The sequence below is a fragment of the Polypterus senegalus genome, chromosome 3 (assembly GCF_016835505.1).
Source record: "Polypterus senegalus isolate Bchr_013 chromosome 3, ASM1683550v1, whole genome shotgun sequence".
In the NCBI taxonomy this organism is placed as follows: Eukaryota; Metazoa; Chordata; class Cladistia; order Polypteriformes; family Polypteridae; genus Polypterus; species Polypterus senegalus.
In genome coordinates this window covers 290,463,383-290,490,642 of record NC_053156.1, presented here as the reverse complement: position 1 = coordinate 290,490,642, position 27,260 = coordinate 290,463,383, and the positions used below count along the sequence as shown (strand labels likewise).

At 38.9% G+C, this 27,260-nt stretch overlaps 2 protein-coding genes across 3 annotated transcripts in view; one reads left to right on the top strand and one right to left on the bottom strand.

Annotated features, from left to right (window-relative positions):
- LOC120526303 (CMRF35-like molecule 3) overlaps nucleotides 1-2,904 on the top strand; it is a 62,557-nt gene extending 59,653 nt beyond the window's left edge. For both annotated transcript variants that reach the window (XM_039749427.1, XM_039749426.1), the window contains one exon: nucleotides 2,237-2,904. In XM_039749427.1, coding sequence (XP_039605361.1) covers nucleotides 2,237-2,311 — 75 coding nt within the window. In that variant the 3' untranslated portion in view covers nucleotides 2,312-2,904. The remainder of the gene's footprint in view (nucleotides 1-2,236) is intronic.
- A 6,767-nt stretch (nucleotides 2,905-9,671) lies between these two features.
- ipo9 (importin 9) overlaps nucleotides 9,672-27,260 on the bottom strand; it is a 93,540-nt gene continuing 75,951 nt past the window's right edge. Inside the window, exons 19-24 of the mRNA XM_039749425.1 lie at nucleotides 26,924-27,090; nucleotides 26,676-26,809; nucleotides 22,388-22,513; nucleotides 21,095-21,190; nucleotides 14,218-14,294; nucleotides 9,672-10,622 (exon numbers count right to left, since the gene is read on the bottom strand). Coding sequence (XP_039605359.1) covers nucleotides 10,512-10,622; nucleotides 14,218-14,294; nucleotides 21,095-21,190; nucleotides 22,388-22,513; nucleotides 26,676-26,809; nucleotides 26,924-27,090 — 711 coding nt within the window. The 3' untranslated portion in view covers nucleotides 9,672-10,511. The remainder of the gene's footprint in view (nucleotides 10,623-14,217; nucleotides 14,295-21,094; nucleotides 21,191-22,387; nucleotides 22,514-26,675; nucleotides 26,810-26,923; nucleotides 27,091-27,260) is intronic.

Here is a 27,260-nt window from a genome sequence, read left to right as displayed (position 1 = left end):
AGACGCTCTTCCGTGTGTCGTCCCGTTGGGTGGAATCCCACAAGAGTTTAGAAACTCACTCACTCCAGCCATGATTCTTTTTAAAGGTAAAGTGCAGGTTAATTTGTTTTATGTATTTTTACTTTATATTTTGCATTAATCATTTTTATATGAATAGTTTTGGGTTGTGGAACGAATCATCTGAGTTTCCATTATTTCTTATGGGGAAATTCACTTTGATATATGAGTGCTTTGGACTGTGAGCACGTTTCTGGAACGAATTATGCTCGCAAACCGATGTTCCACTGACTGTATATAAAAGTCAGTGTGTGTGTATGTGTGTGTGTGTGTATGTTCCAGCATCACTTCCGAATGGCTGGAGTGACTTTCGTGAAACTTGGTACACAGGCGACTAAAAATACTGTAGGGTGAAATCAGCCCTAACCCACCATTCTGGGTAGGCTGGGGGTGATCTCGTGGTCTTGTATGCACGTTATCATCCAGTTGACACTTGGGACGACCACCAGAGGGCGAACTGGCGGTGACTGCCAGCATTCTTTATGTTTGAGCAGCACCACCGCGTGCCTGTTGCTTTTCAAATTAAATAGAGTTGGCCAGACCCAAGCATCAACTGGATGATAACATACATACAAGACCAGAAGACAAGCACATTAGTGAGTCGTCATTGTTTGTTAATTTATTTTTATTGTGTTTTTTTTTTTTTTTAATTATATTTTTCTCAAACAATTAAAGAAAAAAAAAACACTTTATTTTCCTCTCGGGCAACGCTGGGTATTTCAGCGGGTTAATACTAAAGTATAAGAAGTTAATTAGCTGCAAAAACGGGTCACTAATTAAGAAGATGGTTAGAATGAAAACCTGCAGCCACTGCGGCCCACCAGGATGGGAATTCGACATCCCTGCACTTGAAGATGCATGAGCTGTGGCCATGAAGGGATGCTCCTGGTCAGCAACAACACTCGAACAGAGCGTGGCATTCAAGTGATGATTGGTTGGTTTAAAGTGTGCTAAGACAACACTCCACATGCACACCATTACCATACCAGCACCAGCCTGGACTGTTGCCACAAGGCAAGTTGGCTGCACGGATTCCTGCTGTTGGTTCCTACCATCCGTCTGTCTCAGTAGAAATCGAGATCCATCAGTCCAGACGTTTCCCAGTCTTCAGCTGTCCAGTGTTGGTGATCTTGAGCCCACTGCGGCCTCAGCTTTGTGCTCCTGGCTGACAGGAGTGGAGCCTGATGTGGTCATCTGCTCTTGTAGGCCAACCACCTCAGCGTTTTGTTGTCTGGTGCACTCTCAAGGGGCTTTACTTCTCCCCACAGTTGTGCAGAGTGGTCATCATCTGAGTTACCATAGCCGTCTAATGTCTCACATCAAAAGGCGTTGAACTGACGCTCACTGGAGGATTTTTTTTTTTTATGTGTTACAATCTGGAGGCCGTCATGTGTGAAAATCCCAGGAAGTCAGCAGTTACAGAAAAACTCAAACCACCCCGCCCGGCACTGACAATCACCCCACAGCTGAAATCACTGAAGTCACATTCAGGTGTTTGATGTGAACATCACCTGAAGCTCCTGACCTGCAGCTGTAGGACTGCATGCATTGCACTGCTGCCGTCTGATTGGCCGATTAGATAACTGCACAAATAAGGAGGGGGTACAGGTGGTCCTAATAATTTGCTCAGTGAGTGTATGTAGGCTGGAAGTTATTTATTTATTTGTTTACATTTCTGGATTAGATATTTTAGGGGCTGGGCACCCACGGAGCTGATGCCCAAAACCAGAGCTTAGTTTCAGACTCCCAGAATTAGCAAGTCAATTAAAATTAAGACAAAAGATGTCTCTTCAATTAGCAGCAGGAAATGGTAATAAGTAAGACAAATTGCTTGCTAGGAAAGGATTAGGAAAATGGATTAATTGATGGGTGGGTGAGTGAGTGGATGAACAATGCAGAAGCTGAAATGAAAGCCTGCAGCCCCACTATGGCTCATTAGGGTCGTGTAAGTGAGTGAGTGGGCCCAGTGAATGACTGGCATCCCACATCCAGGGTTGGTTCCACAGAATCTCCAGGCTAAATTTGAATAACCAGTTTGTAAATTGGAACGGATGATGGATTTCTTATTCAGTCTGCACAGTTTAAACAGTGCGTCAATCCAAACCACCCGTGTCTGTGTGCAACGTAACGCATGGCCGGAGGGGGTCCGAACATTAATACCTGTTCTCTGACATTTCAGGTGGATGCTATGGAAAGCAAAGCACAAGAGATGCTGCCATATGATGACGACGCTAGGATCTACGCCAACATGTGAGCAGCACAAGAAACCTGGAAGTACGTTTTACTTGAGAAGAAGCCTTTTAACCTAAAAACGTTTAACAATGCCATTGTTTTATTATGAGTGTTGCTTTATTTGTCAATGGGGACCAATTAAATTCATCCAGATTTCTATCTCGCTTATCCAGAGGAGGGTCATAAGGAAGGTTGAGGCTTAAGGCAGGAACAGGGTGCCAGTCCGTCACAGGGCAAACACCACCAAACGCATATCAACGGTTGGCAATTTGGCAGCACCGATTCAACTGACCTGCATATGTCGGAGAGGACCCGGACGGGGAGAACATGCAGACACTAACATCTCTGGTCGCACTGTGTGGAGTTTGCGTGTTGTGTTGCCCGTCTGCTTCGGGTTTTCCTCCCCATGTCAAGCTGACTGGAGGGTCCAAACTGGCCCTGTGTGGGCACATGTGGACTCTGCCATGGACTTGCACCCGATGCGGTCAGGATAGGCCCGGCCCTACCCCAGTCACCCAATGACCCTAAACTGAGTTAAGCAGGTTTGAGAATTTTGTTATGAATTATATTGTTAATTTAAAAGAAAACTATCTATTAAAATGGTTCATAGAAACATCCATCCATCCATCCATTGTCTAACCCGCTGAATCCGAATACAGGGTCACGGGGGGGTCTGCTGGAGCCAATCCCAGCCAACACAGGAAAGCAGTGATTCAGCAATTAATCTGGAAGCCTCACAGCTCCAGGGTCTTTGGTTTAAATGTTGCGTTTGACCCTACAGAGTAAACTGGCACCCCATCCTGGGTTTGTTCCAGCATTCCCAAGAGCGTGCCAGCTTCCCATGACCCTTAAACGGGACGTCCTGGGTCAGTAAGTGGACAGACATCTGATATGGACACAATACTAGATTAGATCTACGAGGAACCTTCTCAGAGTGGCGTCCAGAAAGGGGTCAGGGCTGAGGCTTCTGCTATTTTTAAAATACATAATTCGGGAGTTCCTAAACTCAGATTATGGGGATTCCCCTGGAGCTGCAGGTTTTTGTTTCAAACCACATTCACAATAAGTGGCAAAAATTGATCTCATTTAGGGCAACACTATGGCACAGTGGGTAGCGCAGTTAGGAGACGTGGGTTTGCTTCCCGGGTCCGCCCTGCGTGGAGTTTGCATGTTCTCCCCGTGTTTGCGTGGGTTTCCTCCCACAGTCCAAAGACTTGCAGGTTAGGTGCATTGGCATAAAGACATAAAGAGTGTGCTTGGGGTGTGGGTGGGTGGGTGTGAGTGCCCTGCCCAGGATTTGTTCCTGCCTTGCGCCCTGTGCTGGTTGTGATTGGCAGACCACCGTGACCCTGTGTTAGGACATAGTGGGTTGGTGACTGACTGACTGATCTCATTTAGTTAGCTGGTATTTTTTTTTTCCTCTTGTTTTATTATACAGCAGTATGACTGTTACTTTACAAGACATTTAGAAATATTTCTATTTTTTCTATAACTTTAAATGCTTAACTCTATTTTCCGATTCTTCTTCTCTTACCCTGTGTAGTCTGCTCCCTTCATTGTACCCAAATAGAGACAATTAAAAGCAAGCCAAGCAGACGCCTAGGAGAACAACACTACGAGGTGTGGCAGAAAAGTAATGAGACTGGCAACACTGCAACGCTGCACTGTTGTCATTGATAGAGCACGTGTATCAGTACCCTCCCATAGCTCAGTGCGAGTTTCAACTCCTTCCGTTAACTACGTGAGTTTTGTGACTGCTATTAGCGAAGTTGTGTTTTTGGTTGTGCGTCATGCAACATGGAACAGCAGAATTTGGAGCAACGTTGTGCCATTAAACAGCAAGTGTGACGTTTGAAAAGTTAAAACAGGCCTATGGGGAACATTCTTTACCCCGAGCTCAAGTTTTTCAGGGAGGCGTTCAACTTCGAAAACCAATGAAAACATCGAACGTGTGAACACTCTTGTGAGATCAGACCGTCGTTTAACATTAAGAATGTTGAGTGAACAATTCAATTTGAACAGATTTACCGTTCATCAAATTTTGACTGAACATTTGCACATGCGAAAGGTCTGTGCCAAAATGGTGCCGAAAAACTGCCCTCTCCATAACAGAATTTTTGACCTCAAAAGGCATTCCTGTGGTTCCCCAGCACCCTTATTCACCTGACCTCAGTCCGTGTGACTTTTTCCTTTGTCCTAAACTGAAAAATGTCCTCAAAGGACGTCATTTCGGGACTTTAGAAAACATCCAAAAGAGTGTAACGGACATGCTGAAGACCATACCGGTTGAAGACTTCCAGCGCTGCTACCAACAGTGGGAACAACGTCTCCATCGGTGTGTAGCTGCCCAAGGGAACTACATTGAAGGGGATAACATTGATGTTTGAAAAAAATAAAAAAAACTCTGGTAAATAAAAAATCAGTCTCATTACTTTTCTGCCACACCTCGTATATGATGTAAGGCTGCAACTGCTTCAGCGTCAGACCCACTAATTAGTCAATGATGGAGAGGCAGAATGGAAATCAGGATGATAGATTATACAGGGTGAGCCAAAATGAAGTGCCACATCTCTCAAGGTCATTGCGTGAGGCAGCGGAGTGGGTTGAGGTTGGGGTCTTTTGATAGGAGATTCCTTGTAGGTGCTCTCCGTGCTTTCACTGTCGAAGGGTTCTTCAAAAACGACTAATCCATCATCACAAAATAACACATCTTCTGAATGCACTTCAGCATTCCTCCTAATGGTGACATCCCAAATCCCCTCATATGATACAATTCTTCAGTGGGTGGCTACATTTAGACAGATGGGTACAACATTGAGCAGAAGCTCTGCAAGTTGTCCTCGGACTGTACGAACGCCTGAAAACATCCAAGATGTAAGGGCATCAATTCTGCAGTGTCCTAGACGTTCAGTGAGCAAACCTACTTCTGCCTTAGTCATTTCCAACATAGTCTTTGATTTTGCATGAGGACCTTAATTTCCATCCACATAAAATGATGGTAGTGCAGGAACTCACTGAGAGAGCCGTGGAGAGTTGTGCATGAACATTCTCCAAACCATTCATCGAGACATCATGTGCAACAACGAGGCACATTTCCTTTTGAATGGCAGCGTAAATAAGCAAAAATTTCGCTATTGGGGTGAAACCAACCCTCATGACCTTCATCAGAGACCCCCTGCACAGTAAGCGTGTGGTGCGCCGCTGCAGAATTTGGCATTGTAGGTGAGGAAGGGGGAGCACCGGTCACCGTCACTTCAGAACGTTACACTGAAATGCTAGAGAACTTTTTGCGGCCCCGACTGGAAAAAATGGATGTGGTGGATGCCTGGTGTCAACAGGATGGAACAACAGCTCACATGGCGCGGGGATCCATGCAAGTTTCGTGGGAGATGTTTCCAATGAAGCTGATCTCCCTGCACAGCGATGTCAGGTGGCCTTCACGTTCAACTGATTTTGCTCCGTGCGATTTTCTTCTTGTGGGGCTTATCGCAAGTCAAAGGTCTATACACACCGACCTCAAAACATTCAAGCCATCAAGCGTGCTATTCACCATGAAATCACCGCTATGCCACTTGAAATGGCTGAACGAGTCATGCGAGCGTTCAGAAAACGTCTCGAACAGTGAATCGCTAATGATGGCCACCACCTTGAAGCCATCATTTATAAAACACAGTGAAAAAAATCTATTTTGTATCCCCTTTCTTGTGTTGTAATGAAACTTATTTTATCTTGTATCGTTTTTGTAGAATAAACATTTGAAATTTGGAATTACTGTTGAAAGAAGGATGTATCGTAATGTTATTGCGTAATTTATGTCTGAGTGATGGGCTATGCAAGAGGACAAGATTAGTTGTAATCAAAATTGGTGGAACAATTCTGACATGTCAAATGTTAACAGGCGGCAAGAAAGGTAATGAAGTACTTCTTCAGGGGATAACATTAGACACCAAAGGAGAATATTGATATGCCATTCGTATTAAAACGTGTACAGTTTCCCGTTAGAATAGCCATTGCTATGACAACAAACAAATCACAGGGACAAACACTCAAAAAACGTTTATTTATTAGAGAGAAAAAAACGATATTCACTCACGGGCAGTTATACTTTGCGTTGTCATGATGTAACTCCAAACACGGAATTAAAATTCAATGTGATATTGACGAAACGTTAATTCAAAATGTTGTTTTTACTGAAGTTTTACAATAAAAGTGAAAAAAGTATTTGTGTGTTAATTTTAAAGCCAAACAGAAGGAAAACGTATAATGCAACAAATAATTCTAATGCAACATGAAACAATTTTCTTTCAATTTATTACTTTTTACTATGGTTAATTACTTGCTGTCATGTAAAATAATTTTATTATGCATATATGACAATTCTCATGAAAATAAACTGTTTACATTGCACATCCATTTCCCCATACGCGAGCGGCAGAGCCACGAAGTGGCGACATTCTCACCCCTGATAGCAAATCCAAAAATATTGTACAGTATATCAAGAGGCCTGCGGACACGAAATCTATCAATATCAATCCTTCTCAATACAAATTACTACTTTTTTTTTTTTTTTTAACTAATTTTTAAAAAGTTTGTCCTGTTTCACTACTATGCAAGTGGAGCCGCAGCTGACAGCTAGTATCCAATAATTAGCAACTGAAAAATATCTACTAATACCAAATGAGTACTACCATAAAATCACTCTCAGTATTCCCCTATGGAAGGAACTGAAATTAGTGCCCCATCTAGTCATTAGTATTAGCTAAAACACAGCAATTTGGTAAAATTATATAATTAAGTAAGAACTTGGAAAAAGAACTGATTTGTTGTGGAACAGGAATACAATGCACAAGAAGATCAGTGGCTTGCTGCGATTGCTTGTGTATGTCTTGGAATGAAAATAAAGTCAGGGTCTGGGCACCAGAGATTATTTCAAAAACCATTTAGAAAGTTACCTAGATAACAATCTTAACTGGAATACAAATACAAACAAACTATTCTCTAAATGCAACCAGCGCTTATTTCTCCTCCATAAACTCAAACTATTTAAAGTAGACAAGGACCTCATATTGTCCTTTTATCGCAGTCTCATCCAGTCTGTGCTCACTTTCAGTTTCATTGCCTGGTTTAATACTCTGACAAACCAAAACTCAAAAAAGCTCCAGCAGATTACGAAGTATGCAGCTAAAGTTATTGGGGCTGAGGGAGATGATTTGACTAGCGTGTGTGTGTCAGAGGGCAGGCAACGTTAAAGAAACTGGAAATCATCTCAACTGATGACAGACATGAATTACATGGAGAAACTAAACTTCAGTAAATCAGGAAGGAGAGTCGCCTTGAAAACCCACACAAATCGCTCCAGAAACTCCTGTCTTCCTAGTGCCATTTGACTTTTCAATAAGAAATATCGGAGATAATGATTAAGGTTTTGATATTTATCCTGTAACCTTTTATTTGTGTAAATATGTACAGTAATCCCTCACTATATCGTGCTTCGACTTTCGCGGCTTCACTCTATCGTGGATTTTAAATGTAAGCACATCTAAATATATATCACGGATTTTTCGCTGGTTCGCCGCTTTCTGACAATGGGTCTTTTAATTTAGGTTACACGCTTCCTCAGTTTGATTGCCTGGTTGATTTCATACATGGGACGCTATTGGCGGATGGCTTAGAAGCTACCCAATCAGAGCACGTATTACATATTAACTAAAACTCCTCAATGCTATAAGATATGCTTCCCGCGTGGCGCTTGTTTGCTTCTCTCTATCTTTCTCACTCTCTCTGCCTGACGGAGGGGGTGCGAGCAGAGGGGCTGTTTGACTAGAAGATACGGACGCTCCTCTACAAAATGCCGCTTTATCGCGGTGCTTCTGCATACTTAAAAGCACGTATTGATTTTTTGATTGTTTGCTTTTCTTAGCGAGCGCTCTCTCCGAAATTCTCTGCTCCTGACGGCGCTCCTTTGAAGAGAAGATATATTTGCATTCTTTTAATTGTGAGAAAGAACTGCCATCTCTGTCTTGTAATGAAGCACAGTTTAAACTTTTGACTAAAGGGTGTTATTTCATGTCTAGAGGGCTCTAATAATGTTAACAGTGTGGGAGAGTTTATAAGGGCTTAAAATATATAAAAATAACCATACAAACATACGGTTTCTACTTCGCGGATTTTCACCTATCGCGGGGGGGGTCTGGAACGCAACCCCCCCGATCGAGGAGGGATTACTGTAAAATCTAACTGCCTTACCTTAACCTTTCTTGTTTCTATTTGTCTGTTTTATTTCATTCTGCCTGTTATTAGATGCAACTGAGAAGGCAAACTTCATGTTTTCTTGTGTAAACAGGACTAAATAAAGAAGCCTTAAACCATTTAGATGCAGGTTAATAACTTTGGTTCTTTAATAATCAATTAACAATCTGCAGATATTGTTCAAGCAGTTTAGTTTTATTTATGCTTACCTAATTTCTTTCCCATTCCATTTATTTCCAGAGAAGTAGTTAACTTACCTTAGGCTGCTGTGTTTGCTATTTGCCCGCACGCTCTGCCCGGCGTCTGACACACTTGCACTAGACATCCGAGCGACTGTCAGATAAATAAAAGAGGAAAATACACAAAATATACAAGTTCAAACAACTGCTCTCAAGGTAAAACTTAAACCCTAAACTCATTCCTAGTTGGAGTCGCACAGAACATTTCTCGGTTTTAAAATGGATGAGTTTGCAAATTCACCAATAATAATAAAATAATAGATTTTATTTATATCGCGCTTTATATTTGACAATCTCAAAGTGCTACAAAATAAGAATAAAATTAACAAACAAAAAAAATTTATAGAAATAATTTAACAAAAAGCCTTTCTAAAAAGATAAGTTTTTAGGTTTCATTTGAAGGCATCGATTGACTGTGGGGCTCTCAGGTAGTCGGGGAGGGAATTCCACAGCCTCGGCGCCACCGAAGAAAAGGCCCTGTCACCCATACTGCTAAGTTTAGTTCTGGGAACTTGAAGAGTGTTGGTATGCACAGAGCGGAGGGTGCGTGAGGAAGTATGAGGGATAAGGAGTTCCTGTAAATACACTGATGGGTAAGGAGGGAAACCTTGTACTCAATTCTAAGTGGTACAGGGAGCCAAGTTCACACCAGTGCTTATTAATGGGAAATTTTGTAATTTTAAAACAATACAGCACGATATGTTTGAAGTATCTGAACAAAAAACTGAACACATGTCTTTGAAGAATAAGTGTGTCATATCTCAACAAAGTTGGCTCACAGGGGGCAGAGTTTTTTTCACACAGGCAGACAGGGTCTTTCGCAATATCTACTATTGAATACACCTAAAAAAGAAACAATAGGCTATTGAAATAAAAAAATAATGCAAAACTGCAAACATTTTTAATTATCTTTATTTTCTGTCACAAAATAAGATTTATAAAAGAAAAAAAAAAGAAAGGCAAGAAACAGGTGTCATGAGACACGGCTGACTAACAATTAATAAATCAAATCAAAATGTTATGTGGAGCAGTCATTAACATGACCCACCCTCCACTCGGCCTTCAATTCTTAATGCTAGAAGGTCTAACCAAGGTGAAGGGGATTTGTCCAATTAGTCCATTAGCCTGAATCATGGTTGAGGGGATCCCCCATCTTTGCTTCTACAGAAGTGCACATCAGTCTCAAAACCCTCAAAAATGGTCTGCAAGCCTGCACTCGGATTTTTAACATGCGGCTTTAATATCCGCTTTAAAAGACAAAAAGCCACGGTGAGGTTAATCTGCACGTCCAGCTCTTAACTAGTCCATTAAAGTGCTCGTAGGCACTTTTTTTGGCTAAGATATGCCCCCTTTTGTACCATCTTGACTGACAATTCCCATCCAAATTCAATTCTGTTCCACTTGCACACAACTATCTTTTCCTTTCTCAAACCCAGTCCGTAAAACTCTGACCCTCACAAAGTGTGCTGCTTCTTCACCAGCCTGCAAAAAAAAAACACGTCATCATCATTGTGGGTGCCAGAGCTTCAAAAAATAAAGAGCAATAAGCTAAGTGCCTTGTAAGCATTAGTGTTTATCGCGGAGCAATGGAGCTTTAGTCAACCCACTCCCCACATCCCTGGACGAAGCCAATAAGTGTGCGAGGCTGGGTGTCCCACTAAGGATGATGAAGGAATGCAGACAGGGTTTGGGGGTGGGAATCACTAGATGGACAAGAATAAAAAGCCACTTTCTTTAGATGGCAATTGACTGAAGAATCCTCCTCTCTGCCTCATTCAGATGTCCCGAGAACATACTGTAGCATGGTTGCTGAGCAAATTGTCGCAGGAAATCCGTAAGGTAGGCCTGAAAAAGAATTAGGGGAAGCATCAGAAGTGTTCGTATTATGTTGTGGTTTTTTTTTTTCTCCCAATTCTTTTACCCAATCAGTCAATCAACTTTAATTTTTTTAAATTACGCTGAATTGGGCCAAGAGGTAAACATCATTTCCAAACAGCAGAAATTTGATACTCTCCAAGCCCCAGCTACACCATAGCATCAACTAATCTAAGATTTTAGAATTTAGGAAACTGGACAGCTCAGCGTGTTGCTACCATAACCCTCTCCAAGAAAAGTGAAGTGGCCCAAAAGTGTGCGAATGTGCACTAAAAACGGACTGAATGGCTTCTGACTTGTCTTTCATGCAACAGAAATAACATTAGAACAATCTGGACAAGAACAGACCATTCAGCCCAACAAAGCTCATCAGTCTTATCTATTTAATTCTTCTAAACAACAACAACAACATTTATTTATACAGTATAGCACATTTTCATACAAACAGTAGCTCAAAGTGCTTTACGTAATAAAGAATAGAAAAATAAAAGACAAAATAAATCAACATTAATTAACATCGAATAAGAGTAAGGTTCAATGGCCAGGGGGGACAGAAAAAACAAAAAAACTCCAGACAGCTAAAATAACATCAACTCTAGTTTGAAAGTTCCTAAAGTCCTATGGCCTACCATACTACTTGGTCACTTATTCCATGTGTCTGTGGGCCTCTGTGTAAAGAAAAACCTCCTAATGTTTGTGTGAAATTTACTCTTAACAAGTTTGCAACTATGTCCCTGTGTTCTTGATGAACTCATTTCATAGTCACTATCTCAATTGACCATAATAATTCCCTTTCTAATTTTAAACACCTCAATTATATCTCATTTTATAAACTGAAGTCAGTTATTTTAATCTTTCCTCATAACTCAACCCCTGTAGCCCTCTAATCAGCCTAGTCGTTCTTCTCTGGACTTTCTCTAATGCTGCTATGTCCTTTTTGTAGCCTGGAGACCAAAACTGGACCCAGTACTCCAGATGAGGCCTCACCAGTGAGTTATAAAGACTGAGCAGAACCTCCTGTGACTTGTACTCCACACATCAAGGCGCTATATGACCTGACAGTCTGTTAGCCTTCTTAATGGCTTCTGAACACGGTCCGGCAGTTAACAATAAAGAGTCCACTAGGACTCCAAAATCCTTCTCATAAGATGTACTTTCAACATAAACAGACTACCATCCCTAAACTCCAGTATGTTATTATCTATTCATCCATCTTAAAACCTAATTAAACTTTAGGGTCATTGACAACTGGCAAAGATTCCCAGGAGAGATTAGCTGTCTATCACAGAATATAATCATTCATGGACACCTTCATTCAGATGTAAAATAAACTAAAGGAGTTAAACAAAAACTAAAAACATGTTTCAAATAAACAATTCAGTCCTCCTAGAATTTAGCACAGATATGCAGAAACACTAGGACTGTCATGTAAACCAATGGTTTGGGTCTCAAGCTCAGTCCTGGGGATGGCTGGCCTTGTGGCTGCAAGTGTTTGAACCAGTTTGTCAATTTATCAGTCATTTTTACTTTTCATTGATCTCATTGTTTAATTTTTATTTTCTTATTTAATATTCAGAAAGGTGCATCAGTGTTATTTTCTATTTTATTCACCTTTCTTGAGGAATTTGGCCTCCTAATTGTCTCCAAATACTGACAAGCATAGCAGACACTGGGGCCTGCTGAAAAATGGCTATTTCAGTAAAACAAATTTGTGTGCTTATTAGTAATTAATGCATATATAACCAGAAAAGTAAAAGTAATATACTGCAAAAAAAATAAATAAAATATAATTCTTATACACCTAAATTCCTACTAAATTTAAGTTGACCCAATGTTGTATCTGTTCTGGTGTCTATAAATGCAGGGAATTCCAGTTTCTGTATTACATCTTGCCTGAAGAAAAGGACCTGAGCTACCTCGAAAAGCTTGCATATTATAATCTTTTTAGTTAGCCAATAAAAGGTGTTGTTTTGGTTGACTATTCATTAACTAAGTTTAGCATAACAAGTTTGCAATTTCTGGATTGACAAAAATAAAAAACAAACAGCCAGCTTAATTTATGTAGGAGTCTAATTTGACAGAAGAACATGGTTGGGATGAAAAACTGCAGCTTCAGGGGGCCTCTTGGGCTGAATTTGAGAATGACTGATCTGAACTGTCAACTGAAATCTCAATGTAATGTATTTTAGATGCATTACCTTGAAAATTTTCAAATTGGGGAACTGAGGCAAAAATTTTCCTAAATCGTTCAACAGCACAAGAGTAGTTATCGATGCCACTAGGTATTGCATGCCTAAATTCTTGCTAATCATTCTGCAAAGTGGCACCATGCTGAGTTGTTAGAGATTCCAATTTCTGACATATATTCTACAACATAGGTGACTTCGGAAATTGTTTTTTTTTTTTAAACCAAAAAAGGCACATCAGGTCATCGAAAGTGAAAACGACGATATGATATTAACGGACCTGTTAATGAAAAGTTTCCCTCTGAAAAGACTATAATCAGCAACATTGCACTAAAATGGCGATGCACCTGCGGGTAAGCATCACGATAAAAAAAAAAAAATCAGGGGAGCAGGGGTGCAAGCAAAACTGATTTTGCACCACAACAGAGCACTCACCATGTTGTTCAAAGAGTTAATGTGACAAATTTTACAAGGCTGCATTATGCATCTGGAACACTCTGCTGCTAACTGGAGACACTGAAAATTCAAGTTTCAATGCAATTTTTTTTTTAAAGTATATTCAAAATTTAGATATAAATCTAGAATATACCGTCTGGCATCAGGGATACCTTTAATAATATGTTTGGAAAACCATTTGTTAGTTGTTATGGTGTAAAAAGCAAGTGAGAATTTCATTGTATTCCAAAAAGGTGACCCCATTTTAGTGTTTTAGTATGCAATATATATATTTGGTAATGGTCAGATAAAACAACCTTTTGGTTGATTAATATTTATCTAAAGACAGAAGAAAATGAACAATTCAACTTACGTTATGTTTGATATTATGTTAAATATGAGAAACACCACCAATGCTGCTGCCGCCCCCCCCTAAAAAAACTTCAAGAACTAGAGCTGAAGCCTAAGCACCATAAGCAGGGCATAAATTAACATTTTTTCCTAATGGCAGATAGAGTTGTAAATAAACTTTATTCTGAGAATTTTCAGGTAAGGAGGGCAGAAGCTTCAAGGAAAGGGTGCAGCAGGCTGTTCTACTTGCTAGTCATGGAAACGTGTTAAATGTTCATTAGACACGCATGTTTGAATAGTGACCCTGTGGATGCATATGTTACATCAAGTTAAACTTACAGCCTCTCTGACTTCTCTTGTTTATTTGTTACTGTTACTGAAAGAACTACATGAGCAATTTAATCTTCACCTTTATTCAAGTAATAGAGAACTGCATCTGTGCACTCAACTTTGGATTACAGTGGCTTCATTTACAAATTAAATTGGAAAAATCTTTTTTCCTTGTTGTCAAAAGTAGTTCAAAAATCAAAAAAAATTTAAGTGCTCACAAATCAAAGATGTTTTAAACTTTCTTTAAAAAATTATAATTCTACCTGCAGATCAATTTGATAAATTGGATCCTTCATAGCATCAGGGTCATCATCTTCATCATCCTCGTAATAGTCATCGTCTGCCAAGGGATAATGAAAGGACACAATATTAAAGAAGAAAATGTCATGTGTCCAGCACATAACTAACTCTTTATAAAGATGTGATTATAGCAGTATTATATTTCAAGTCAATATGCTGTCTGTGTGGAATGAAACAAAAGAATTTTGCTTTGTGGAAAAATGACATTGCTGTTGTCCAGTTAGGTAAAATAAGCACCAAAACAAAAAAAAAACAAAAAAAAAAAAAAACAAACCACCATCTCTATACAACTAAATCTATTGAAAAAATCAATACACTAATAGTATTTGACACTATTAAGTGATGATTTGTTTTCAACGTTTCCACGGACTGACATCCTGACACGCTGGCATAAATCACTCCAAAAGCAGTCAATCTGTGTTCTCTTATGTGCCTAAAACATTAACATCCATTTTAAAAACTTGAACTTTTTATCCCATTACAGGAGATTTTTTTTTATATATACAGTATATACCTACATGTTTATACCTATGCTGTGTTAAAATTATTTTGAACATCGGTTTGTATGTTCAGTAATGTAAAAGAGAGGAAAAATAAACAGACCCGGAAAAAATGTGGCTAAAGGATATTATTTCACATTTCAATAAACCTGTGCACAATTTAAACCCTCGTTAAAGCGTTTGTTTATTTCTGGTATTCTGATTTTCTTCTACATCTAAACGAAATGTGCCTTATATAAACTACACTTCCCAGTATTAGGCCAATATGTCAGAAAGTGGGTGTGTGTCCTGTGATGAACTGACATTCCATCCAAAGGAGGGATGCACATGATACTTAACCAGGAGATCATCTGGATTTCCTTTATGGAGAAAAAGCAGCTACAATTGAACTTTTTATACCCTTTGAGGATGAATGGATGACTTCAATATGCAGTCTGCCAAGAAAGTGTGGCCACTGATCTTTCTGGCCCAGGCAACTACCTGAAAATTGTCTGGATAAGCTTCAAGAGCAGAAGGGGCCCACCGTATAATATTCAGAACATCAACACATGTATGTATTGATTAAAAAGGGTGGGGGTTGAAAAACTAATTAATGTCATCGTTATAACTTAAGATTAAAATGGTTGACAATGAATTGTGTCTGTGGTGGTGCTCCAGCAGACACCCGTGACCCTGTAGTTAGGATATAGCAGGTTGGATAATGGATGGATGGATGAATTATGGAGTCCACTTGTTGCCCTGTTACACATTCCATATTAATTGACATATATCATTAGTCATAATTTGAGATATGGTGGAGACTTTGGATGTAAATAGGGCAGAAAGTCAAAGACCAAAGAACTTGTATGCAAATACTAATAGAAAACGGTTACTTGCAAGATCAGCAAAAATGAGCTCTCTTGATAGAGGAGCATGACCATGAGCCGCTGAAAACAACACACATTGGTGTAATGGTGATTCCTCTCGCAATGTCAAGGAAATGGTTACTGACTTTTACCACACCAAAGAGGTTTCATGTCTTTCACTATTCAGGAAGTGGTTGAAGGGGTGGTTCACTCCTACACGTGGGGGTCCACATCAATGACAGAATGTATTGGTCTTGTAACACAAAGGAACTGAAGAAGGGGCAAAGCAGTATGTTTTGTTTTAGGAGTCTGTGCTCCTTTAATGTGGAAAGTGACATCCTTCACATCTTCTATAACTCAGTGATGGCCATTGCAATTTTCTACGCTGTGGTGTTCTGGGCTTGTAACATCACTTCCAAGAGAGGCCCACTGGATCAACAAGCTGATTAAAAAGGCAGGGACACTCTGGACTCCTTGAAGGTCGCGGAAAAAGAGAAAATTAAAACAAAACTGACTGCAATTATGAAAAATGCTACACATCCTCTCTGTGACACACCAACACTGTGGACTTTCAGCCAATAAATTACTTATCAGAAGTGTGTAAAGAAAGGCGAAATGGCGTTTATACCAACAGCAATCCATCCATCCATTTTCTAACCCGCTGAATCCGAATACAGGGTCACGGGGGTCTGCTGGAGCCAATCCCAGCCAACACAGGGCACAAGGCAGGAACCAATCCTGGGCAGGGTGCCAACCCACCGCAGGACGCCACCATAATGCCTCAATGTGACTGTAACAGCCAAGAAAGAACTTTAGTTTCCTTTTGAATTTTCTTGCTTTATAGTTATTCTAATGTGTGTTCAAACCAAAGTGTGAGTGTATATTTATTTACTTACTTATCTATCTATTTATTTAATTAGCTTCTGTAAAAAGCCAAAATTTCCCCCTGGGGACAAATAAAGTTCTACCTGCCTCTCGATCTATCTATGTCATAGATGATAAGGACGACGAAAATAGTTGACAATGAATTATGTTGTTAATTAGCTGCCCATTTACAGTGGTGTGAAAAACTATTTGCCCCCTTCCTGATTTCTTATTCTTTTGCATGTTTGTCACACAAAATGTTTCTGATCATCAAACCCATTTAACCATTTGTCAAATATAACACAAGTAAACACAAAATGCAGTTTTTAAATGATGGTTTTTATTATTTAGGGAGAAAAAAAATCCAAACCTACATGGCCCTGTGTGAAAAAGTAATTGCCCCCTGAACCTAATAACTGGTTGGGCCACCCTTAGCAGCAATAACTGCAATCAAGCGTTTGCGATAACTTGCAATGAGTCTTTTACAGCGCTCTGGAGGAATTTTGGCCCACTCATCTTTGAAGAATTGTTGTAATTCAGCTTGATTTGAGGGTTTTCTAGCATGAACCGCCTTTTTAAGGTCATACCATAGCATCTCAATTGGATTCAGGTCAGGACTTTGACTAGGCCACTCCAAAGTCTTTATTTTGTTTTTCTTCAGCCATTCAGAGGTGGCTTTGCTGGTGTGTTTTGGGTCATTGTCCTGTTGGAGCACCCAAGATCGCTTCAGCTTAAGTTGACGAACAGATGGCCGGACATTCTCCTTCAGGATTTTTGGTAGACAGTAGAATTCATGGTTCCATCTATCACAGCAAGTCTTCCAGGTCCTGAAGCAGCAAAACAACCCCAGACCATCACACTACCACCACCATATTTTACTGTTGGTATGATGTTCTTTTTCTGAAATGCTGTGTTCCTTTTACGCCAGATGTAACGGGACATTTGCCTTCTAAAAAGTTCAACTTTTGTCTCATCAGTCCACAAGGTATTTTCCCAAAAGTCTTGGCAATCATTGAGATGTTTCTTAGCAAAATTGAGACAAGCCCTAATGTTCTTTTTGTTTAACAGTGGTTTGCGTCTTGGAAATCTGCCATGCAGGCCGTTTTTGCCCAGTCTCTTTCTTATGGTGGAGTCGTGAACACTGACCTTAATTGAGGCAAGTGAGGCCTGCAGTTCTTTAGACGTTGTCCTGGGGTCTTTTGTGACCTCTCAGATGAGTCGTCTCTGTGCTCTTGGGGTAATTTTGGTCGGCCGGCCACTCCTGGGAAGGTTCACCACTGTTCCATGTTTTTGCCATTTGTGGATAATGGCTCTCACTGTGGTTCGCTGGAGTCCCAAAGCTTTAGAAATGGCTTTATAACCTTTACCAGACTGATAGATCTCAATGACTTCTGTTCTCATTTGTTCCTGAATTTCTTTGGATCTTGGCATGATGTCTAGCTTTTGAGGTGCTTTTGGTCTACTTCTCTGTGTCAGGCAGCTCCTATTGAAGGGATTTCTTGATTGAAACAGGTGTGGCAGTAATCAGGCCTGGGGGTGGCTACGGAAATTGAACTCAGGTGTGATACACCACAGTTAGGTGATTTTTAACAAGGGGCAATTACTTTTTCACACAGGGCCATTTAGGTTTGGATTTTTTCTCCTAAATAATAAAACCATCATTTAAAAACGGCATTTTGTGTTTACTTGTGTTATATTTGACTAATGGTTAAATGTGTTTGATGATCAGAAACATTTTGTGTGACAAACATGCAAAAGAATAAGAAATCAGGAAGGGGGCAAATAGTTTTTCACACCACTGTACATATTATGTACGGCACTTGATTGGTGAAGTTTAATATTAATCATAATTTGAGATATGGTGGAAACATTGGAAATAATTTGGATGGAAAGTCAAAGACCAAAGAACTCTCATTCAAATACAGTGATACCTTGGAATCCGAACCTAATCCGTTCCAGAACCCTGCTCGAGTTCCAAGACAATTTTTCCCCTTTAATATAATAGAAACTGGATTAATCTGTTCCTGAGTCACACAAACTCGAATTTTCAAAATGATTTTAACAGTAAATACACTGAATTTTAAAGTAAAATTTTAACAAATAATAATAGGACTTTTTAGGACCCATGGCAAATACATTAAGTTGTTAGTATATAAAAAAATAATACAAAACAGGCACAAAAGCATAAAATTAGCAGCAAAAACAGTAGTAAAAAAATCACACAAGATGCTTTCACTACAGCTTTTGACAACGAACTGAATGACAAAGCGTATGGGTGGCCCGAGTGCTGGGGAAACGTACACACAAACAACTTGCTGGGCGTTCGGATTCCAAAGCAGCATTCAGATTCCGGGGGTAAAATTTGCTCATATTTTTCATTCAGATTCCAAGTTGTTTGAGTTCTGGGGCATTCAGATTCCAGGGGCAATACTGTATACAGTAATCCTTCGCTATATCACGTTTCAACTTTCGCGGCTTCACTCTATTGCGGATTTATATGTAAGCCATGTCTAAATATATAACATGGATTTTTCGCTGCTTCGCGGGTTTCTGCGGACAATGGGTCTTTTTATTTCGGGTACATACTTCCCCAGTTGGTTTGCCCAGTTGATTTCATATAAGGGACACTATTGGTGGATGGCTGAGAAGCTACTCAATCAGAACACGCAGTTATGTTCCTGTGTGCTGACTGGCTCAGCGACGGAGCGTCGAATTAGATTCCGCTGCGTTAACCAGGAAGTCTCGTCTCGCTCATTTAGCATCAACGCGTTTCCTGTGTAAAGAGTTAACGTTTGTGCTCTTTTGTGTCTATCTTTGTGCGTAGTCAAGCCCTTCGTTATGGCTCCAAAACGATCTGGTTATGCTACTGCTCCAGGGGCCGTGCCCAAGCGCCAACGGAAGATATTAATGATTGCTGAAAAGGTAAAAGTTTTGGATATGTTGAAGGGTTGAAACAGCTACACTGCTGTAGGATGCCATTATGGCATCAATGAGTCCACGATTTCTTTTTATTTAAAAAGGAGGAAAAGAATATAAGATCTACAGCCGCAGTGTCCTTTTAACCAGGGAGCAAAACGAGTTGTAAGTGGACGTAATAAGGCGGTAGTCCAGATAGAATCTGCTTTAGGGATTTGGATTGAAGACAGCGGAAGAAGAACAATGGCGGTGCTACACAGTCGCCTGAAGAGGCTCCTTTAGAAGAGCTGTAACGCTCTCCTTTGTTGTGCAGTAAAATTAAACTCATCGTTATTGGACAAGTCATAGTGTCATTGCTGGTGAGTAACCATAATTAATTTTCTACGTACAGTACTTTGTACATGTACGTACGTTTAGTGTCACTGTACACACATTTTACTGTATACAAATTTTCTTGCATTGTACGTATTTATTGCTGGTGGCCTGTCTATCTAATGGCTGTAACATATCTGAGACGCTTGATATCTTTAAAAAAAATTTAGGTTTTACTGTATATAAACAGTGTGTTTACATACATAATTTCAACGAATCTTACCTAATATCTAAGAGAATACAAAGGGTTTATGCTGCGGGAAATGTTTATAAGAGTGTGGGAGAGTTTATAAGGGCTTAAAATATATAAAAATAACCATATGAACAAATGGTTTTTACTTCGCGGATTTTCACCTTTCGCGGGGGGTTCTGGACTGCAACCCCCACGATCGAGGAGGGATCACTGTATATAGACATTTCTGTCTTGCAAGATCTGCAAAAATGAACTCACTTCATACAGGAGCAAAATAGAGAACTGCTGAAAATAACACACTCTGAAGTAATGGTGATTGCTCTCTCATTTATACATGGCAGATAATCCAGATGCATTCTAAATGTTTTGTTTTTTTTGTTGTTTATGGCAGCTCAAAATCCCCATCTGACAGTACGGAAGCAGTCAGCAACAAAAATGGAAAACTCCTTCTGCAGACTTATTTCTTTTGATGATTGCCAACAGTGGCTCCGTTCTTTTAACAATCTTTGCTGCCATCCAGTGGATAAAATCAAACAATACACTCTAGGCAACTTTTTTGTTGACGCATATCAGTTTTTTCAGCATACCTCCTTGATTTTGACACCAGCCTTAAAAGTGTTAAACTACACTTTACACTTAGTAATAGGATTTATGTATGTTTTGATAAATGTACTTGAAAACATACTTGCACTAATGCTATAAAAGAAGAGTACTATGGAAATAACATTTTTCACATACAGTACATGGCATTATCTTAGTTGTGCTTGCCTAAAGCATCCTTTGATTCCATCTCCTTAGTCTGAATTGTCAAGACCAGGAGTGTGTCATTTGTGAATAAAATGCCTCCAAATGCATAGCACTTATTAAAACCCCAGAATAATCAAGGTTTTGGAATTATAATCACCCAACTGGTAACTCTGAAGGAACATACTGATAAAAAGGTTTTTAGACCACAATCAAAAGTGGCAAGGGGTTTGTTTCTCATTTACAAGTTATTAGTAGTTCAGATTTTTCATTTTATTTCTCGCCATATAAATGTCTTCATTATGTCACTACAAGACAACACATCCAGCCTACATGCTGGTATTCAGGCTACTATTACCAATCGCTAGTCTTATCAGTATTGGAATGACCCAAGTTTAACTTTTACCATATTTATTGGATGAAATTAGATCTGAAAGCAGCTGCCCAGCAAGCCCTTCATCTTCATCGTCATCATCTTCATCTTCCCACATGTCATTGGAATCTATAAATTAAAAAACAATGTCCTTAGCTATTCATGTTACAAGCTTCTCTCTGCTAGTGCTCATAAGCATGACAGAAGTACCAGGCAACTTTAGCGTCATACTGTATACCAACACACTTCTGGACTCTGGCACTCACCCACTCTACTTTGTTCAGCTAATCTAATGATGTACTGTGTTTATGGTACAACTGAATACCACTCTGCCACTTAACTATGGCATATGCTAGGAAAATTTCCAGAGCGTTCTAATATTACCAAATAATAAAATATTTCACATCTATACTTACTTTTCTGATTGTCTCACACTATACTTCTAAACTAAACATCTTTCATAATTTATGTATTTCTATGTTTATGTACCGAACAAAATAAAGCAAAAATAAGGAAACTGGAAATATCTTTAAAATTTTACATTGTTTCTAGAGAAAAGCCAAGCAAAATGACACCTTTTATTGGCTAACTAAAAAGATTACAATATGCAAGCTTTCGAGGCAACTCAGGCCCCTTCTTCAGGCAAGATGTTTTTAGTTAGCCAATAAAAGGTGTCATTTTGCTTGGCTTTTCTCTACATTCATAATGGCTAACACGGTACAACAACCTAGTACTACATTGTTTCTAGAAAGGCAACAAAGAGGCATTTAATAAGCAGAGTGTGAGCACCCTTAAGTGTTAACGAACCTCTAAACTCTCTAGAAATTAAATTTAATTGTTAGTACATAAAAGGAAAAAATCATTAAGAGATGGATTTACAGCATTTACTCCATTTAGGGAAAAAAAGTCAACAATCATATTGTACTGTGATCTTATACAAGATCACGTGCCAAATGTAAAGTAATAAAATAATTGACTTAAAAACATGATTGATGCGTTTTGCACGTCACTTTGATATACTGTAAATGCATCTTCATTCAAAATTTGAAATACCGAAATCAGTCCCTTGTGAGGCCAGTATATGATAAAGAAAGCTGCCAGTTGGATATAGAACTCTTGCTTATATGTTATTCTATGCTTCCTATACTTTCTGATTTTTGAGTTATTGTTTCAAGACACGGTCTGCTTGAGAAAATAAGATGTCTACATTTGTAACATAATGTTATAATGAAGAAACTGCTTTCAAAGCTCACACTACAAAATCTCTTTGGGACTGGTGGGAATTGTGAACTGAAAAAAGAAGGGGAAAGGAAAAGAGGTTCAAACCTCCATCTTGATTCCAATCCGCAGTTGCTGATCTTGATGTATTAGCCTCAATCACTGTGGATAATTCATTGATGATGAGTTTGAAGACCTTCACCAAAAGTGGTATGGTGGTCCAGCGCTCAGGATCTGCCATACATAGACAGAAGGAAGCGGTCAACAACAAAACAAGATACTAACTCAAGGGTTCATGTGTCAAAGTCCCACATTGTGAACTTCCAATTCTACAATAAAGGCATAACATTTCTGGTTTCTTTTATGCAGTATACAAGATATTCAGATATACTTTATGAGGTTAAAAAAACAGAGAGTAGCAAGGTATTTTTTAATTAAAGAACACCACAGAAAAACAAAACACACTGCTTATTAGTACTGTATTTGCTATGTAACAGAGAACAAAGCAGGTACAATAATGTTACAAAGACAACCCATAAAGCCCAGTAATCAACCCTTCACTCAACTCAGACAGCTAAACAACAAGACTAATCCAAATAAACTAGTTCTTCATACAGTACAAAAAAAGCAGATAAAATACTGATACACTAGGATTTTTTGAGTAGTGGAACGTAATTCTAAGTCTTTGAAGTAGTCATATATGATACCATAAAAGATTCCTCCATAGCACAATGTCGTCTTATCCAATGCTACCAATTACCTAAATACTGCAGATAAAGCATTAGGAGAGACTGAACTCCAAGACTATCTTAGACGTACAAAAATTATTCCCAAAATCATTTGAAGTAGAACTTTCGCAGAACATGTGTCCAAGCAAAGTGTGATCTTCCTCTGGTTACATTTCAGACAATTTTAGACTAGATACACATGAATGATGAACACTTTTTAAATTAAATTAAATTGAGCATGGTGTACATTTAACTAGAATGCATTTTGTGAATTACAGAATTTCACTCAATTTCTGGAATATTAATTGAAAGATCATTTCTTGTTATTCTCCAAGATCATTAAGAGACAATTTCCTTAAAATGTGTTACTATGATCTGAAGATGTGTTAAGGTCTTACTAGCCAGTACCTTCTCAAAGATATAGATTTAGACAGGCAAAACATGACGGAAGTTGGGTAAGATGCTATTGACAAAATTTCTAATTTATACACTCCACAGAATAAAAAATGTGTTGCAACAGATTAAATATGGAGCCTAACGGTTCACAATACTGCACATTATCAATACAGAGACCTGCAAATGTGATAATACCCAATTATAGCCACAGTCTGAACACTGCATTGGTTAAAGAAGGAAGAAAATGAGGGGATTATTATGTCTAGGGGCAGAAGATAAGAAATTCTTTGACTTATGTTTCATATCTTTACCAACAGTTATGTGGACTTTGACAATTTCTAACAATTCAGCATACAAATATTAGCAGATCAGCAATAAAACTGAAAGTTAGACAGTACAATGCTGCCTCCATATTTACACTTCTGTACAGCAACGTCTGCTATGCCCTCTCAGTCGTGAGAAGCAGATCATAGAATGTTACTGTCAAATAATGCAAAGAGTACGCAACACGTGTTTCGCCCTTATTTGGGCTCATCAGGCGTACACACTCCACTCCTCACGGGGATCGAACCTCGGACAACCACCCATACAATGAGATCATGTTTCAGACTACGAATGCTATGAATGTATTTACTCCGATCTACAGGCTGTCAAATAAACGAACCACATGCCGTGGCGCAGCATAAAGGGGCTTCGCCTCTGACGCTGATGTCCGAGGTTTGATCCCTGCGAGGGGATGCAGTGGAGTGTGTACGCCTGATGACTGTAGGTAACCACCCATACAATCAGATCGTGTTTCAGACTATGAATGCTACGAATACATATATACATACATATATATATATACACACATACAGCATATACAGTACATACACAGATAATCAGAACATGTAAAAGCTATGCTGATGACACACAACTGTACTTATCATTAGCACCTGATGACCCCGACTCTCTTGATTCACTAACACAATGTCTGACTTGTATCTCAGAATGGATGAATAGTAACTTTCTCAAGTTAAATAAAGAGAAAACTGAAATCTTAGTGATTTGCAATAATGGATAAAATGAGGCTATTAGAAATAAACTGGATACATTAGGATTAAAAGTCAAGACGGAGGTAAAAAGCTTAGGGGTAATTGTTGACTGTAATCTGAATTTTAAATCGCATATTAATCAGATCACTAGGACAGCATTTTTTCACCTAAGAAACATAGCAAAAGTTAGACCTCCTATATCTTTGAAAGATGCTGAGAAATTAGTTCACGCCTTTGTTTTCAGTCGACTAGATTACAGTAACGCACTCCTCTCAGGACTACTCAAAAAAAGACATAAATCATTTGCAACGAGTGCAGAATGCAGCTGCTAGAATCCTAACTAGGAAAAGAAAATCTGAACACATCTCTCCAGTTTTAATGTCACTACACTGGTTACCTGTGTCATTCAGGATTGACTTTAAAATTCTGCTTATGGTTTATAAAACCTTAAATAATCTCGCCCCATCTTATATATCGGAATGTCTGACACCTTATATTCCAAATCGTAACTCAGATCCTCAAATGAGTGTCTCCTTAGAATTCCAAGAACAAAACTTAAAAGAAGTGGTGAGGCGGCCTTCTGCTGCTATGCACCTAAAATCTGGAATAGCCTGCCAATAGGAATTCGCCAGGCTGATACAGTAGAGCACTTTAAAACACTGCTGAAAACACATTACTTTAACATGGCCTTTTTATAACTTCACTTTAACTTAATACTGATACTCTGTATGTTCAATTCATCATAATAACTATTCATGGTGGCTCTAAAATCTGTACTGACCCCTACTCTCTCTTGTGTTTCTTTTTCCGGTTTCTTTGTGGTGATGGCCTGCGCCACCACCACCTACTCAAAGCTTAATGATGCTCCAACAATGATGGATGGATTAAAAGGCAGAAGTCTACGTGACCATCATCATCATCAAGTCCTTCCGTGAGAACCCTAAATCCAAAGAGGACTGTTTCATTTATGTTAGGTAGAATGCCCAGAGGGGACTGGGTGGTCTCGTGGTCTGGAATCCCTACAGATTTTATTTTTCTCTCCAGCCATCTGGAGTTTTTTTTGTTTTTTCTGTCCCCCCTGGCCATTGGACCTTACTCTAATTCTATGTTAATTAAAGTTCACTTATTTTGTTTTCTTATTGTGTCTTTTATTTTTATATTCTTTATTATGTAAAGCACTTTGAGCTACTGTTTGTATGAAAATGTGCTATATAAATAAATGTTGTTGTTGTTGTAAAAGTGTAAAGTATTGTACTCTTTAAATGGTTGTTAATTTACTTGCCATTTTTCTCACTTTAGATTAACAATATTTTCAGCACTTTACCCTGTGACAACTTTTCATAATTAAATTTACTCCCACCTTGTTTTGTTCATTAATTTGAGTTTATACTACTACCGTAAAAAACGATTGACAAAATGGAAGTTAAAATAAACTGTTTTTAAGATTTTTAAGTTAAATAAAAATAACAGTAACACATAATAATGCAATTTCATGTATTTAAAAACAATTAATGATAAGCAGATACTGACATACCAAAACAAAACAAATTGAGTCGAAGTGAACACATCAATCGTTGAGACGCTTGTTGCTTTTCACCTACGGTTTTGGATATTTTTGCCATAGTCATTGAAAGAGCAAGTCTCATATTGTCTTTGGGAACTAATCAAGATCTTTGCAGATTTGGCTTTTATAAGCAAATCTACCCTTGAGTAGATGAAATTTACCCCCAGTTGGGGACCTCTGCTTAAGGCTATAAAAAGAGTTGAAACAAGGTACAACTCAGAAGTGAATTACATCAAGTACATGGTATGCATGAAAAGAGGTCTGAAGGGTGTATGAAAAAATTTATATTTCACACATAATTTTAAAGAGCTTGTAACGCCTTTTGCCCAAACAAAGACTTGGGGGGGTAGGAAACACAATAAGCATGTTGTATCATGGGCTATACTTTCTCTCTTTTCCACTATTCCAATTAACATTAATCTGAACTAAAGACAAAACGTTTCTACTGGGTTTCTAGCTATAAGTAAGTCGTCACCCAAATACTGGATAACTTCTTAACCCCATCATTCAGCTGCCACTCTGTATTTCAAATAACTTCTTCTTTAATTAGGCAAGAGGGCAAATACTGCAATATAAGAATAACAGGCCAGTTTCAATTGGGGTTGAAAGCTTCAGAGTAGTCAGCAACTGGCAATTATAACAACTCAGAATTCCCCAACTTAAGAATAACTTACTTTTTGCTGCTTTTGACCGGGTGCGAATGCCTTCATTGGGATCACAGATTTCCTCACCCTTTACCATTATGTCCTGAAGGCGTTTGTCATTTGTGTTAATACCATATTGAAGGAGTTTACAAAGTGCCACAGTGCTGGGAAAAAAAAAAAGACATTAAATATGCTCAATATGATTGAGAATAAAGCGCAGGCTATATAAAATGTAGCTCAAGCAATGCCCATAATATGAAACGTGAAGGCCTCCTTACCTGACTTTACCCTCATATTGTCCATAGAAAAGGTGCTGCCGGTTCATCCATTCAGCCATAACAAACTCTAAAGCTGGTTTCCCAGTGGGGCCAGGAAGGCTGCACAAGAATTCCAACAGAGGTTCAAGTTGAGAATGTATGAGGTGAGCAAACACCATGATGAGAGACTGAGGAAATGATACAAAGAAAATGGCTGGTGAGGAGAAGGTTACATTTGGCTTTCCTTGTTACATGCATCTTTGCAAATTATCAATACAGGTAAATAATGTAATGTCAAACAGTAATTACGATTTATAAAAGCTGGTTAGGATTTTAGATGGTTGGGAGTCAGTAACTG